The sequence below is a fragment of the Zonotrichia leucophrys genome, chromosome 9, assembly GCF_028769735.1.
Source record: "Zonotrichia leucophrys gambelii isolate GWCS_2022_RI chromosome 9, RI_Zleu_2.0, whole genome shotgun sequence".
Classification (NCBI taxonomy): domain Eukaryota; kingdom Metazoa; phylum Chordata; class Aves; order Passeriformes; family Passerellidae; genus Zonotrichia; species Zonotrichia leucophrys.
This window is the reverse complement of record NC_088179.1, coordinates 15,984,111-15,999,966: the sequence shown is the minus strand read 5'-3', so window position 1 is coordinate 15,999,966 and position 15,856 is coordinate 15,984,111. Positions and strand designations below refer to the sequence as shown.

Below are 15,856 nucleotides of genomic sequence, written 5' to 3'. Positions count from 1 at the left end.
AAAACACAAGCAAAATTGCTCACTCTAGAGACCAATGTACAAGCCTATTCCATAAGGCATAATTTAAAATTCCATGTAAGGAAATTATCCCTTTACTGTAGGGATGGGCAGAATTTCACCCACTTGAATTTCATCTCCATTACATATGCATAAGCTCAGTGTTGCCAGATTATTCACTGAAAACTGCCCTTTCTTCTTTTCATACTAAGAAAATGAATTATTTAATCAAAATAACACAACACAAAATCAATGATCATAAGAAAAACAGGATACACAATGCCTGGAACATCCATATAATTTATATGACAAGCCTCCTTTTTAATGACCATGGAGCCTTCAGTGAAAGCCTCCCCTCATCCAAAGTAGTTCACAGGAAGCAGAGAAATCACAGACAGAACAGCTACTTCACAAGAAAATAAGAGCAAATATTTAAGAGACAGCAGAGACAACAGTACTGGCTACACCTGCACATATTCACAGTTTAGCTGAGCTCAAAATGATTTAATTGGACTAATGGCCAATTACAGGTCCCAATCTGCACTCTCTCAAACATGCTCAAGACTTTAGTATGAGTACAAAATTAATAGAAATAATTGGTTCTCACAATCCCTAAAAGCCACCAGAGTCTGTTATTTGGGAAATCAGAAACTTCTGACAGCTCCAGACTCTTTGGGAAAAGAAATCTGATTTCCTCAAAGTACTGGAGTTCTTACATCAAGCAGCCAGCTCACCAATTTTTCCATAGTTTCCATTTACAGTAAAATTTTCAGCTTGGGCTTTGTTTTCATTTTTAATATTTTCAGCATTCTTCGGTTACACTAAAATTATGTACAGCAAAAGGCTTAGGTTTTTTTCATCTGCAGAACAGAAAGTACTAAAGCTAACATGTCCCTCCAAAATTTATTTATATATATTTAATTTAAAACATATGCAAATTCAAAACAGAGGTTACTGTAACAACTGCCAGAGATTTTCAGGCAAAAGCATTAAAAATACATCTGCGATACTTGAAGTAAGTTGTCTTTTTCCCAATTTTGGTGATAATCATGAGCCACTTAAATCAGAGTAAATTCTAACTGCTCTCCCTCCTCTTCACTTAATCAAAATTTGTTTAGGAGGATTCTGTAGTTAAAAGCCAGAATGGATGGACTGTGGTAGCTGTAAAAGACACCTTCATGAGCAGTAACACCAAAAGGCAACCACCATTCCTGAAGGGTTATTGTCCAGCAGTCAGAAAGCAATAAACAGTCATCTTTGAAAACTCTCTTGATACTTAAATAAATCCATAATAATTAAACAAAAAAAACCATTCACATAGCAGGCAGCAATCACCTACTTTGAGCAGCAACCTTTATTTTCCCTTTCCAGCAGAAACATCACAGCTGGCTCACAGCACAAAGAAAAACTGAGAGGTAACTCAGCTCTTTTTTGTCTGACTCTGTTCTTGTGTAGCTGTCAAGTCTGCAATCTGTCTTACACGAGGAGTAATTTGCCCTAAATGTCCCACAGAGAAAGATTCCAAGGCCTCTTTGCAATCAGTGCTTAGACCTCCACAAACTGGAAATCATCCTTGAAAAAGTCTCACCCAACAGAGATGTATTTTCTCAAGGCAGTATACAGGTTTCTAAGTTTTAGTAACTGTAAATAGAAGCTCAGCATGTTCCAGTTACTGAGTTCAGTCAGCAACAACAAACCTCCATCTAAAGGACTAGTGACTAATAAAAAATCCAGTCTTTCTACAGGCAAAGAAACTTCTCCATAGACAGAAACACATCAGCCAAGAAAGCATGCACATTCCATGCTTCCACTTTCCAAGTGGAAAACATTCCACTTAATATGCTAAGTGCAAGAAGATATTGCTCAGAGCTGGTCCACTTGCAAAGCAAACAAGCTGAGAATTCAGGTAACAGCTTGGAAAAAGTAGGACAGAGCAAGAAAAAATTGAAGATACAGAACTATGCAGTAAGAAAACATAATGGACAGTGGAGTTCTTGTTTTAGCAACTGTATCTACAAGAACAGCTCTGAACAAAGACATCACCTTCATTAGTAAGACATGATGGAAGAGTCACTGCAAGCTCCTGCAAGAAAGCACCAGTTTGTTGTATGGTAACTACAGACAACACTGCTCTTGTGGCATCAACAAGCACAACAGGAGGCTCAGGACTACATCCATGAGTACTGCCTTTAGGTAACACAAATGTATAAAATATACTTTTATATGCGGTCTGCAAAGTCAGAGTATTTTCATAGCATTCTAATTTTTTACAGTTTTTTTCATAAAGATAGCAGTATAATAACTGATAAAGCTTTGCAGTCAGTTGGCTGTAGAAAACAAGACATTTTTATGGAAGGAAGGGGTCATGCACTTTCCCCTTAACACACACAAACAAAACCAGGGATTCCTTTCTCTGGAGCAAAATGCTGCCAGTTCTTTCCTAACCTGACCCACATCAAATCAGCCACCTGGTCAGCTCTAGAGTCTCAATACAATAATAACTCCAAGTTATCACTGTAGAGAGGCAATAAAATAACAAAATAATAAAGTCCATAAAATAATAACTTAGAGATACCTAGTTCAACTTTTATCATTATCACAAAGATCTTTATATGGCATATTTAATTTCTTTTTAAACTACTGAAAAGCAAGATAAGTCAAAGCTTATCTGCAACACCCAAGCACAATGGGAAGAACATTTTAGAAGAACAATGAACAAGTATGGTGGTTGTTTTGTTGTTTAATTATTTAAAATACGTTAGGAGACATTCAGTCAATGTTCTGTCTGCCTATCTAATTAAAAATTACAGCACAGACATGCACATAAGGACTCAGCAGTCTTGCAGAGAGGAAGATAATGGAGTTCAAAGCCTAACAGAGTAAGTGTCTTGAAATGCAAATAAAGGCATTACTTTGCAAAAAACTAAACAAAACAGCCACAAAATACACATGAAACAGACAAAGCCAGAAAAATCAACCAAAAATATCCCAACCTTTAATTCCCTCAGAAACGGAGAAGCAAGAAATTCAGCTAATCCCAGCTATTATGTAAAATGCATTTTGTGAAGCCAGTCCTAAACCATCTATAAGCTGCAGGCTTTTAGCTGTCAGGAAACCTACAGGCAACTAGAAAAACTATTCAGTTATCTTATATCCTGCAAGTATAAAACTCTTCCTGACTATATCACACTAGGCCATACTGGTATCAATTTTCAAATGCAAGTACAGTTAAAATCAAGTGTTAAGCACAAGGCACTGAGAAGAGAGGCTGATGCTACAAGCTGCTGCTGTATCACCTGCACACAAGAGGCACATAGGATTTTTTTATGGTTTCACAGAAAGTGCTGCTTTTCTACACCATTTCCATCCTGTGGAAACATCCACATCACTGCAAGCTGGTAAAAGAAAACAAACACATAACTCCCCTGAATCTTTTTCTAGGTTGCTGTATGTAACATCAGACTTAAAAAGTAAAGCAGTGTAAGCAGAGTAAACATGGTAAAGGCATGCTGAACAACCTGGGACGTTGGAACACAGAGAGACAGAACATTGCCAGAGCTCTTTTGGCTTTTTACCTTGCAAGCTGGAGCCAAGAGTCCCAGAGTTCTGGCCAGTTCTCAGCACTGAGTTAATATTACCATGAAGCTTTAGACTTTTTTCTTCACATTGATAAAGATGCCAATGTACAACTGCTCAGAAGTGTTCCTTTGTTTCACTTCCCCTTTGGCTCTCTAGGCAACCATTAACATGGCAAAAACAACAGGCAGGAGAGACGTAACTTCCATAATTTTGTCTTTGGCATAACAACACGGTGTTTACTATCAGTGTCCATTCCCAGGAGAAACAATGTTTTCTCCACTGGAAAAGGAAGACTTTTGCTCTGCAGATGAGAGGAAAACCTTTCATTTTACAATGGGAAGCTAGGTACAAAAATAGGAAAGATGGCTTGCTAAAAGTGCCCATTTTTTAATAATTCATGTCAACCCTATTTGTCAAGTCACAGCTACAATTCCCAGCATGCAGGTATTCAGGTCCTTTCCAACCTCTGAAAAGCAACATCACACTCTTAAAAATTAAGAGCTTTTTACTCTCTAAAGGATCCTCTTTACAAATTCTCCACACAGGTAATGGCAAATCATTTTCAAATTCATTAAACCCTGCACAACTTCAGTGAAAGTCTAAGGCTTCTTCTGATTATAGTAAGATTTCTGCTTCTATTTCTTTGAAAGGGACCTTCATTCTCCTCTACCAGGAAGACTGAATATGACAAGATAAAATGTGTTGGATTGTAAACAAAACCCTTTTAATCTTTCCTATGCAAGAATTAACAAGCAGATATATTTCACTAAATTCCTCTTCACAATTAAAACATTGAAAAAGTCACTGGTGCAGATCACATTAGAGTGACTGTCAGCCTCACACTCAATTACCCAGATCATCTGCTATCTGCCTTCTGGATAAAGGTAGGTTACAAGATATAAAGAAAACACACTGTCCCAGTCTTCCTGGAATAAAATCCAAGTATCTGATCTGTTTGCCTTGTAACAAATATATAGCCTTAAAATACCAAAGGCTATGTAAACACAAAGCATACAAAAGCAGGAAACATTACTATTTCACTTGCATCATCCTAAAATGAAAAACTGAACAGAAGCCATGCAGAGTTCTTCATGTTTGGGTAGCCTACACTTATCAGCTGAGACTACATCTTCCCTTTGGGACTCTCTAGAGGCTGCATCGTTCCCTCTCCAGCCCTCAGCCTTTTCCCAACAGTACTGCATGAAGGCAAAAGCAGCATCCTACAACTCAAGTCCCACTTCCCCAAAAGTCTCATTCCCCTGGATTTAACAACTGCTATGAGAGCATTAAACGTTTTTAGTTCATGCTTGCAAGCACTGTTCCATCCCACATTGAAGCTTTTTACCAATCAGATTTCTTCTATCCATAAAACATCTATCTCCTCATTTTGTACATTAAGTGTTTAGATACTCTGCAGCACTGCTCTAACAATGTAAAAATAAGGCTGGCTACATAATCCAATCACATTTCACTCTGCAATGCCAACAAAGAATTCATGATCTAAAGTGGTAAAAAATATGATAAAAATAAGTCTTTCCATTTTTAAAAAGCAAAGCACTTTATATTGATCATGTTTTCCATTGTATCATAATAATTTTAAAAAGCTGACCGAAAATCACAGGTGATTTAAATGCTGTTTCTAACAATCATAAATATTTAATAAACCACTTCAGCAGAAAGAACCACCAGTATATAAACATCAACAATTAGGTAAGTTTGCTATCTGTGATCAATGGCAAAAGGAGCAGAACTGGGAAAACAGAGACACCTTACAGCAGCCAAGTCAATGCATCATTTCTCCTCTTCCTATTGCACAACACAGCTTCTTGTTCAGCCCTGCATCCACACTGCAAGCTCCAAACATCCCAAGCTTCATTACTGCCTCTGCATCACTTTACAATAACATTTTACTTAGAAGTGCCTCCTGTAAGAGGAGGCCATTTTTAAAAAGAGAGAAGATGTAAAGTCTCAGCTTTTTGCTCCACACAATTTTGACTGGTATTTTTAGATGGCAAAAGGAAGAAAAGAGGAGGCAGTTTTGAAACAATTCTCTTGCATCAGAACATTTTCTGATAATTTAATATAGAGGTATGAAAATGATCTGCTCTGAAACCCATAACTAGTGCCTAATTTTTGCATGGGACTAAGCCAAGAAGGGAAAAAAGCCACTCCAAGTCCTACAGCGAGCAAGCTGTGCTTTCCATCCCCAGCCTGAACCTATGGACTGCTTCTAAACAGTCAGCAAAACCAGAATTAACAGCAGCAACTCTGCTGGTCAAGGTTTAATTCTACACACAGGGTCCCCTGGAAAGCTTTGTGGAGCCCAGGAATCGGACAAGGAAGTTTTTGTGCTATATGAATAGGACCTGCAACATATTCTGCACTCAAGCAATGGGATTGGTACTGCTCTGCTCACCTGGGTGACTGCAGACATTCCCACAGCCAGGCAGGTGTGCATCCAACATCCCAGAGTGAAACTGTAACAACAGCACTAACCCCTGCTCCCCCAGTCCTCCAGGGATTGTAACTGGGTGATTTATTATCTTTCACAACACACCAGAAGTTTTAATCTTGCAATTCTTAGGTAAAATTTAAGAACCTAGACTAGAATATTCTATCTAAACCTTGATTCATGAATTATGAATAATGACAAAAGCCACATATATTCTTTTTGTATATTTTTCCAGTAATTCAAAAGCCCAATGAAAAAAAATACCATGCTTAAAAAAATATAAAAGAGGTAATCTTCAAGTTCAAGCAAAAACTTATTGCTCTAAAAATTAAATGCCATGTTTTATTGCATTATGTTCTATCACATTTTGCTTCGATACTCTGCTGTTTTCATAATCAACAACAAAAGTCAAGATGGGCTGTTGAGTGAGTGTAGGCAGGGTTGTATGCATGTGATAGCAAGGAAGGCTCACAGAGCAAAACAAGGACAGCAAAGCCTCACAGAATGTTCTGTTATGCAGATGCATTACCTAAAATTAGCAGTTTTGTGATGTTTACGACACTTTTAGTTCAAATCCAAGAGGAAGAACATTTATTCATAGATAGTTGTAACAACAGGAGAAAACAAACTGGATATTTATGACACGATGTGAGTTTGTGGGCTGTAGTTCTGTCATGTTCAAGCAATGGTGCTTTTAAGGAAATTATCATCCTCTGACTGGGTAACCTCCACCCTTATATGGATTTTACTATTCCTATAGGAAGAACAGAGAGAAGCACAAGTCTGAGGTTGCTGAAGTGTACAATCCAGCAGACAAACTCACACCTCTAGCACACTCAACTCATTAATGCCATGAATTCCCCAAGAAAAATGTAGAGTGCATTAAACAATTTATTTTCTTATTTCAGCCCTGATTTCACAGTTCCCTTTCTGCACATACAAAGAATTCAATGAGAACTCTTTTCATGGGACCTTCAGTCATGTTTCCTTCACTTAAAATGAGATTAATTTCTGGGATTTATCCCACTGTGTCTCAGACCTTCTCACCTCCAAAACACTTCATTCAAAAGCTCTGTATGCCCAGCAGCTGACAAATCACTGACTCTTGCCAGTATTGTTAGTGGCCTTTACAAGTAAATCCAGTTAGACTTCAACAAACAACAGTCCTAAGAAAGAAATGTCATTTTAGCCATGAAATCTGACAAACTCACAACTCACTTGGTCTTTATGTCTCTGTACACTGGCATTGTTCAGCTGGGGCAGAGCACAAAACCAGTTATCAAGTGAAAAGTGTTGGCAACTACCACAGCCTAACACAAACCTTCTGCCTCCAGGAGCCAGTGCTAATCAGCTAAAAAGTGTTAGTCCTTGACTACCAAGGACTACCAAGAAAGGTGGACACTAGAATTTACAAGTATATGCTCCTCCTTATTGCACAAGTAGGTTCTGGACAGCAAGTATCTCCAGAAAGGGAGGGGAAGAGGCAGGATAACATTTGAACTACAGTACAGCAGGTGGAAGAGTCAAAGATGGTGTCACTCATTCCTCACTGCTGGATATGGAGAGAACAGGCCCTGAACTATGTTGTTCCAGCAAGATGCCAGCACATGGTAAAAGGTTTAGTTCAGAGCCTTGAAGGTTTCTCATTTTGGTAAGAGATATCCATGTCCAATTGTGTTTTGCATTTGTTGGAAAGAAAAATTACACTGAAATCTGAGCTCAAAAGGGCTTTGTCACAACCTGTTTTGAAAAAAGATGCCTGAAACTATGGAAGGCATGCATGGAATTTTTGTTCTGTACACAGATACAGAAGTCGGCTAAACAGATCCCTTGGCTTCAGGAGAGGCAAAGATCCCTAAGCAGCAAGGAAGGAGCTGTGCTGCTTGGAAGTAACAGAGCAGAAGCACTTGAGAGACACCTGCTGCCCACTGAGAGAATCTGTCCTCTTTGCAATCCACATTCAATTATCCTTCAGATAGAGCAGAACGGTGCAGAGTCACTTCCATGTGGGGAACAACAGAAAAGCTGACTGCTCACATCAGTAACCCAAGTTTTAATCCCATCTTTAAGAACCTCTCATCCTGCTTTTAAGAGCAACCCAAAAGATGATGTAAAGAACAATTTTAAAATTACAATTATGGACCCAAGTATGTATGCACCAACTCCTCTCAGCCACGCTCAAAGGCTGCAGTTTGCCTCAGTGCTCAGATAACACAGATTATTGTATTAACAGAACACAGATTATTGTATTAACAGATGCAGGTGCAGCCCTTGGGGAGCCTCCTAATTCCCCAACCACCCCTTAGCCAAGGGACCTGCAGGGCACTACAAAACACCATTTCAGCAACAGGTTTTACTTTAGACAACCAAAGGAAACATTGTGACGATTTTGTGATGGGCTCATGTTACAATGTAAGCCCAGGAACTTTTCATGGTTTTACAGTGGATACTTAAGAAACAAAGACTATTTCAAGGTCCTCCTTCAGTTGCTTTTTGCTTAATCAAAGTCACAACATTTTAGCCAGTCATTAGGCAGATATATTTGTCTGGGTACTGCTGCCCTTAAGAGGCTTGGCACAAGCACAGTATATTTAATTTTTAATTAACTCTCAATTCTGCAAATATTAATTTTTCATTCTATTTGTCAACTTCATCTAGCTCTATTCAGACAATTAAGGCACAAATCCAGAAACCTACAGAAAGACTCATTAAACATCTGCTGAACATTAAGGAAGGCTTCTAATCCTAAACCAATCTCTCAGTTTTTTAACTTTTCAGAATTAAATCAGTTAGCAGTTCAGTCACTTTGTGAAAGCAGTAGCATACTCATTTTTTAAAAAAGTAACAGACATTAAATTGAAGGCTGCAGGAATGACCAAGGAAGACACTTTACCTGAACAGAATGAAACCAAGCGACTCCACAGCTGCCCGCCTCACGTCATCATTCACATCACTCACCTACAAAAGGAAAATCAGGATATTCAGAATACAGTTAAAACACTTGAGGACCATGTTTCAGACCAGAAGACAGGATTATAGAGAAAGTTAGTTAAAATCATGTTCAGCCTTAACCCAAACAGCCTCACCCATGTTTGCACACCAACTGCAAGATGATCAAAGAACAGACACACCTCATCCTTTACAGCTTAATTTATTTTTTCTCCAGTCCATCATTACACAGACTATTCACTGCAAACCTGTTAGCTGGGTAGTTTAGGTTCATATTTTAATTTTTAATAGGTGCCTTCTCTGTGATACCAGGTTGAAAGTCTCAAAGTCTCTTTACCCTAATGAAAGAAGGCCCTGCTAGTTCTGCTCATAATACTAAATAAAGCTTTCATCACTTCACAATCTCTGATTTGGACCAGAATATTAACAGTGCAGACACAAAGCCTGACAAAGTGATGTGCTTGCTTTCTGACCAAAAATTCCCTCCTATGTGCTGCTGAGGCCACAGTACTTACAGCCACATGCAGCAGGCGCCTGATAGCCTTGTTGTTCCCTGAGCCACAGTACGCCATAGCCACGGTGTACATGCCAGAACGACGGAGAATTGGATCCTGGAAGAGAAAGCATCAGTATCTCACATCCATCCAAGCAGTGACTCAGTAATTCTAACTTTAAATCTGTTCCACTCTTGTGTCTTGAATCTGCTAACAGGTCACATGTCAGCCTTGCTGCTTAATTGTTGATTTGGGACAAGTAACAGGACAATCACCAAAGCAGGGTTGTCATTACCAAGTTCAGGGGGACAGAGAGCCTGCTATGCTGCAGGCTGCCCAAGAGTACAGGGCAGAGGTGTCATTCTGCTTCTTGCCTGCAATCTGCAATGATCACTACCAGAGCCTTGAGATGAAGATGACCCACTTACAGCAAGTCTCGTCTGTTTTTAAGCACTGCATCCTGATCTACTCCCTGCTGCTGCTCACATGACTATGAAGACCAAGTACAAGGCTAAAGAAATACACAACTAAGCAGTGTTGTTCTTGTATTTTTGATCAGAGCCCAGCAATTTGTGAAACAGTCCTACTTCAGACCCATGTAAGAACTTCTCTGGTTCAAAAGAGCCAACCCACCACAGCTGGGGATTCACAAATGGACAGGAAGGTCAGCCATGTAACACAAGAGTCAGGGATTAAGTCACAGCTCAATTTACCTTATCTCTGCAGAGACTCTCAATGAGAGCATCAGCCTCCTCCATCCTCCCATACATGACCAGAGCGATTCCAACAGCGAGGCCTCGCAGGATCTTTTCATGCTGGGTTTCTTGTGCATAGCCAACCATGTCCTCAATAGCCTGGGCATTTTTGGATCCTAACATAACCAACCCCAGTGCCAGGCCAGCTGCCTCACCTGAAATGCAGAGAGAAGCAAAAAAGTCAACTCTGTTCCCAAAGTAATAAATACTGTATCTAGAGAATCACACCAGATGTAGGCCAATAGATCCCTTCTGGGCATCACCATGCCTAACAACTCCATTATTCATGGCAAAATGTGTTTGTAACAACAATTTAGTACTTTTCTCTACCAAGTTCAATTATCCCTTGCTTGAACCAAGAGCTGCTGAGATCACTTTCCTATGAGCCCCACCAATGCAGCAGTAACTCCCACAAGCTTCTCCAAGCCTGTCACTCAGCTCAAAAAAGCACATGGCTCTGGAGAACAGCCACACTAAAGAAAAAGCATATGACAAACAAAGGAACAGAGCAAAAAAGGAGCTGTTTAAAGACCTAGTGTGTCTTATTAAAACTTGCCACAGTGCCAGTCATGACAGGATCACAGAACATTACTGACACATAACTAAAGAACCATAATGATCAGGAAAAGGTCAGTAAGTAAAACACAGCTAGAAACAATCTATGCTGCTAACAGAAAAATTGAGGGGAAAAAAACATTATCAAAAACCCCAGGTGCCTGATAAGGCCTCAGATGGTTATTTGCTTTGAAAGCAGAACATTTACCTGTCACTGCATCATCCTGGTAGAGATTTGTTTTCAGCAGATCGTACACATCCTGGCGTGCTGTCCCCATGGCAGCCAGCCCCAAGCCCAGGCTGCCACCATGGCGCACAATCTAGAGAAGCACACGCAAGTTCAGTCATAAAGCAGGGAACAGTATGACTTCAGGTGAAGCAGACATCTTTCCATCAATATTAAACCTGCAACCTTTTAGCCCCAAACCAACCCAAAATGATCTCTTGACCTGCTAGAAATACCACTGGCAGCAGGTCCAGTGAAAGAGGCGGAAAATAGAAGAAAACCAGTTCAAAAGCCCATAAACAGTAAGTAACAGAAGCTTAACACATAACACAGAAGATTTTCTAGTAACTTCAAACTCTTTTCTCCCACTGAGTGATTTATGTAAAACCATAAATCTGTGCCATGTGTAAAAACCTAGCAAGTAATAAGTTCTAAATAAAAAGGTTAAAAGGTAGCCACTTAAAAACAGTCTGTAAACTCTTTTATTCTAACAATAGATACATTTGCAGTAAGACTATTACGATCTGTTCATGGAATTAAAAAAAAAAAAGTAATTAGATTCCACAAGGAGAAAGAGGCAACATGCTGAGACAATAACCTATTCCCAACTTAAAAAGATATTTTTCATAGAGGTCTACAAACACTAAGTGCAGAAGTAAAACACTTCTTATTGTCATGTCACCAGAAACATTTTGTGGCTTATTTCCTTGACAACTAAGCTGTACACAATAACAGTGCCTGAATGCTGCAGGTCCACTAGCAAAACAAAGCAGATATAACAAGTAGTAAATATGATGAAGCTACGGTCACTGTCAAGTACATAAGAATTTCCTAAAAATTTTAGCAAAACCTTAAGCAACAGGTTGTTAAAACCAACCTTTAACCAATCTTTAAAACCCAGAGGAGGTTTAAGTACCACAGTGGTGCTTAATTACCTCCACTCCCCACTAGTAAACCAGCCAGCCCCCTCCTGCATATTCCCAACAAAGCAAAGGCTCCCTGCAGAGCCCAGTACACACATCATTACTGGCATTCTTCAGCTGGTTCAGCAAGTAGTCAATGATGTCCCCGCCGTGGTTGGCATGGATGAGACCCAAGGCATAGAGGCCTCCTCCCTCCTGGTAGGCTGAGCCTGGAGAGGTGTCCTTGGGCAGGTAGGTTGCCATTAGCTGTAATGCTTCTTTCTCATGACCCTGCATGTCCAGTGTCCAGCAGGGAGGGAAGACAGTGGGAAAATGGGAAAAAACAGCAAAGTAATATTTAAATATGTGTTATAGCCATTATTTTCTCCACTAGAATCAGTATTTCAGTGCCACACATCACCGTTCAAACTTACTGAAAGTTACTACACTAAGGAACTTTGGTATGTCCCAGAATCACTTAAGAACCACCTGTAATTTTAATACCTAGAAACTATTATATCTGTTCAACTCACAAAGGAAGAGTTAGAAAAATACTCCTTCCTTGAGCCATGTTAACCTAGCACCTTTTTGATTCTCAGCAAAACATATCATAAACTATTTTGGATGTCAGATGAAATAATATAAACACAGCTTTTTAGTGCAAAGACACAAAATATGTTAATAGCTGTGCCAGGTACACTGGACTGCAGGCACTATCCAGAATCCCTATTTCCACACTTTCACTGTTCACAAGTCAAGCATTTACACTGTGCAGATGGAAATGAATGCAATATTACCTTGTGTATAACACCCAAGCTGGCAGTAGCAGTAAACTTAGCCCAGTTTGTGGCCCTGGCCAGCCACTCCAAATTGTCTCTAGAAGATGAAAAGAGAAAGGTTATACAAAGTTTCTCATACAGCCTGTTCCTAATCCTGCAAACAGGGTTTAAGAGCACTGAAGACTGCTTTCCAACTAAAAAGCAGCTCCAGAAGGGAAGGCAGCTAAATACATTTCCACTTTACATTTCTCTCCCCTTCATCAGTCCTGATTTTTGCCTGGTTGTAGTCAAGCTTCTAGACATGGGTGATCTCATGAAAGACAGAGAACTGCTCAATATGCAGTCCATCAATTTTCTGGGAGAAACTTTAGTAGAGTTTCTGCAGATTTCTTTAAGTCCCTTGTAAGGTCAGCCCTAGTATTTCTCCTACAAGATCATTTAGTACTGTCAGTCTCTACCATATGAAGATACATCTCAGAAACTCTCTAACTAGTAAATAAAGAGAAAAGAAATTCCAGATCTTCACCCTCCAAGCTGCTCATACAGTTAAGAGTCAAACAAAGCCAGTTTGTGAGGATAGAGAAAAGGAAACAATTCTCTAACACCATTAGAGTTCTGCAGTTACCACCCCAGATGTATCCAGTTAAGGAGGGCAACAACGGTGTTCAAACACCTCTAAATGACATTGCAGCTTCCTTGCCATAGATTTACCTTAGGAACTGGTCACTGGTTGTCCCACAGTGCATAAAGGAGTTTGCTATAACAGTTGCAGTATGACACACAGAATTCCTCACTGCATCCTGAAAGAACAAGAACAAACAGTAGCATCACTCAGCAAAAGATCTGCCCAAGGTCACTTAACAAGCTTGCCAGTACAGCAGAAAAATGGACTGTAATGATCCTCAATTTAACCAGCAATTTCCCTGTAATCAGCTAATAGATTGCTAATACACTCTAACATATCCTCTAGCCATCTTTCCCATGCAAAATGATCCTTTATGTGAGTTTCTTTCAGAGATGTGATTACTCCAATTGCCACTTAACTGGAGAACCACCCTGCTCTGCTTCCCAGAACTGAGCACTCACAGCGAGTGCTGCTGACGTCCCCAGGCTGTTCCCAGAACTCCCCTGCAGAATCCTGAACACTTTACCAGCAGATGGAAATGATTTTCCAATACATTTGAAATGTCATCTGCACTAACAAGCAACCCCTACTACTTTTACTGACAATGTGCATCTTATTTCACAAATAAAAAACTTCTCCTATAGTTTCTAGTAAGCTTTTAAGATTCTAGTTTACCTGTAATTTTTCATTTGCCCACCCTTGAGTAACACCTTCCAAAACAAAACCAGTTACTCCATTCACTAACTCTGTCTACATTACAGTATCTGATTGGTTTTGTCTCCAACATGGAAATACTGGTTTTTTACTATATACCAGGATTCCCTTGCCAAGCTGAAGGGCTTACCTAACATCTCAACCAAGACACCAACATACTGTAACCTACAGTCCTGGCTGACTCCTCCCTTCCCAACAAGCAGCATTTGCATTGGATCTGACATGGAGCTGGAGGGTAAATTTTGCCCATCTTACTGAACAGACGAAAAACAAACCCACCCACCCAAAAAGGGTGAGAAAAAGATGAGTTGCTATAACCAATTTAAAAAAAAAAAAAAACAAAACCTAACTCAAATATCAACATCCTATTAGCATCCTATAATTAATAACAACAGCAGCATGGTCAAAACCAACACAGGATGAATGAGATAAATCAAAGACAATAATATTTAACAAAGTCTCTTACCTTTGTATTTTTGAGGATCATGAGATCTGTATTGTTGTTTCGTATTAAAAACTGCAGATGTAACTCAATGGCCATTTCCCCACTTAAAATTTTAATCATTTTTGAGATCTGGTCTTTAGGCTCTGGGTTCTTCACATACAAGCAAAAAGAAAAAAAAAATCCATGAGAACCCAACCATGACTCTGTTAAAATACAATTCATGAGAAGCCATTCTAGTATGTTGCCATCACCATATTCCAAAAGCTATCAGGTTTTAGGACTAAAAAGACATTGTTTCTGTCCTTGGTGCACAAGCCCAAACCTCCCAGAAATCAAAGCTTTTGTGCACAGCAGTGCAGGTGGGAAAAGAGACTTTTCAAAAAGAAATCTATTCTTTCATAGAAAGCAAAACAATATGGGTGACATCTGACATTCTGCAGGCTGCTGTTTGGCATTACAGAGACAGTAAGTCTCCTGCCAGAGGCAAACCTTCTCATAACTGAACCTGTATTTCCATGGAAGCTTTCACAGACATGGCCACAAAACTACAATACTTTGCATGAGCCTGTGCTGAGCTGCAGCACCATTCTTGTGAGCTACAAGCTTTATTTAGAACAACAGCTTGTAGAACTAGGAAACAGATACATTCATCCCCAAGAGCTCTTTGAGAAAAGTCTCCTTCCTCCTGATGGAACAGTTGAAAATGGATCTGTAGAAGCAGAAGTTCATTCTGAGCAGGGTGAAAAGTACAGTGCAGCTCTTTGTCCTGACATTTAGCTGGTCACAGTCCAGTCAAGCATGAGTAGTTCAGCCCTTAAACTAATTCCCTCAATTATTTCTTTGTAGTCAGCATTCTTAATTGTGGAAGATTAAGCTAAAGAACATTTCTGGCCACACAGATTGTTTGGGTGTACTTGGCACAATCAGCAAAACCAATGCAGCAAAAACTGATTCAAGACACCTTTCCTGTACAAAAGCACTGTCAAGGTTCCTTGCTGAGGCAAGAAACTCAATCCCTTTTGTTTTCTGTGCGAAATATAACTTGAAGGAAATGCTTCTGTTTGCCCTTAATTAATTTTTAAATGATATGCAAGAATCTTTCAAATATTCCCAAGTTTTGTTTGCAAATATTTACCATGGGAAAAAGAAGAAATACAAAAAACAACTTGTCTTGGGTTTTACCTTCCTCTCTGGTAACACTCCTTGTCTGCAGTATTGGAAATGTCAAAACTGCATTAACTATTCTACATGCTGAATTGCAACTGTATGTGCATGTCAGAAGTGAACTCACTTTCTCCAATACTTGGGAAAAGAAACTAAACAAAAAAATTCCAACCAACTAGCCCAGCAACACAGCACCATGTAGGCCTGAGGTAACTTGACA

At 39.5% G+C, this 15,856-nt stretch overlaps 1 protein-coding gene across 1 annotated transcript in view; it reads right to left on the bottom strand.

Annotated features, from left to right (window-relative positions):
- PSMD1 (proteasome 26S subunit, non-ATPase 1) overlaps positions 1-15,856 on the bottom strand; it is a 64,893-nt gene that overhangs the window by 40,365 nt on the left and 8,672 nt on the right. The window contains exons 9-16 of the mRNA XM_064721271.1: positions 14,494-14,622; positions 13,400-13,488; positions 12,707-12,785; positions 12,027-12,200; positions 10,990-11,101; positions 10,185-10,381; positions 9,493-9,588; positions 8,922-8,986 (exon numbers count right to left, since the gene is read on the bottom strand). Coding sequence (XP_064577341.1) covers positions 8,922-8,986; positions 9,493-9,588; positions 10,185-10,381; positions 10,990-11,101; positions 12,027-12,200; positions 12,707-12,785; positions 13,400-13,488; positions 14,494-14,622 — 941 coding nt within the window. The remainder of the gene's footprint in view (positions 1-8,921; positions 8,987-9,492; positions 9,589-10,184; positions 10,382-10,989; positions 11,102-12,026; positions 12,201-12,706; positions 12,786-13,399; positions 13,489-14,493; positions 14,623-15,856) is intronic.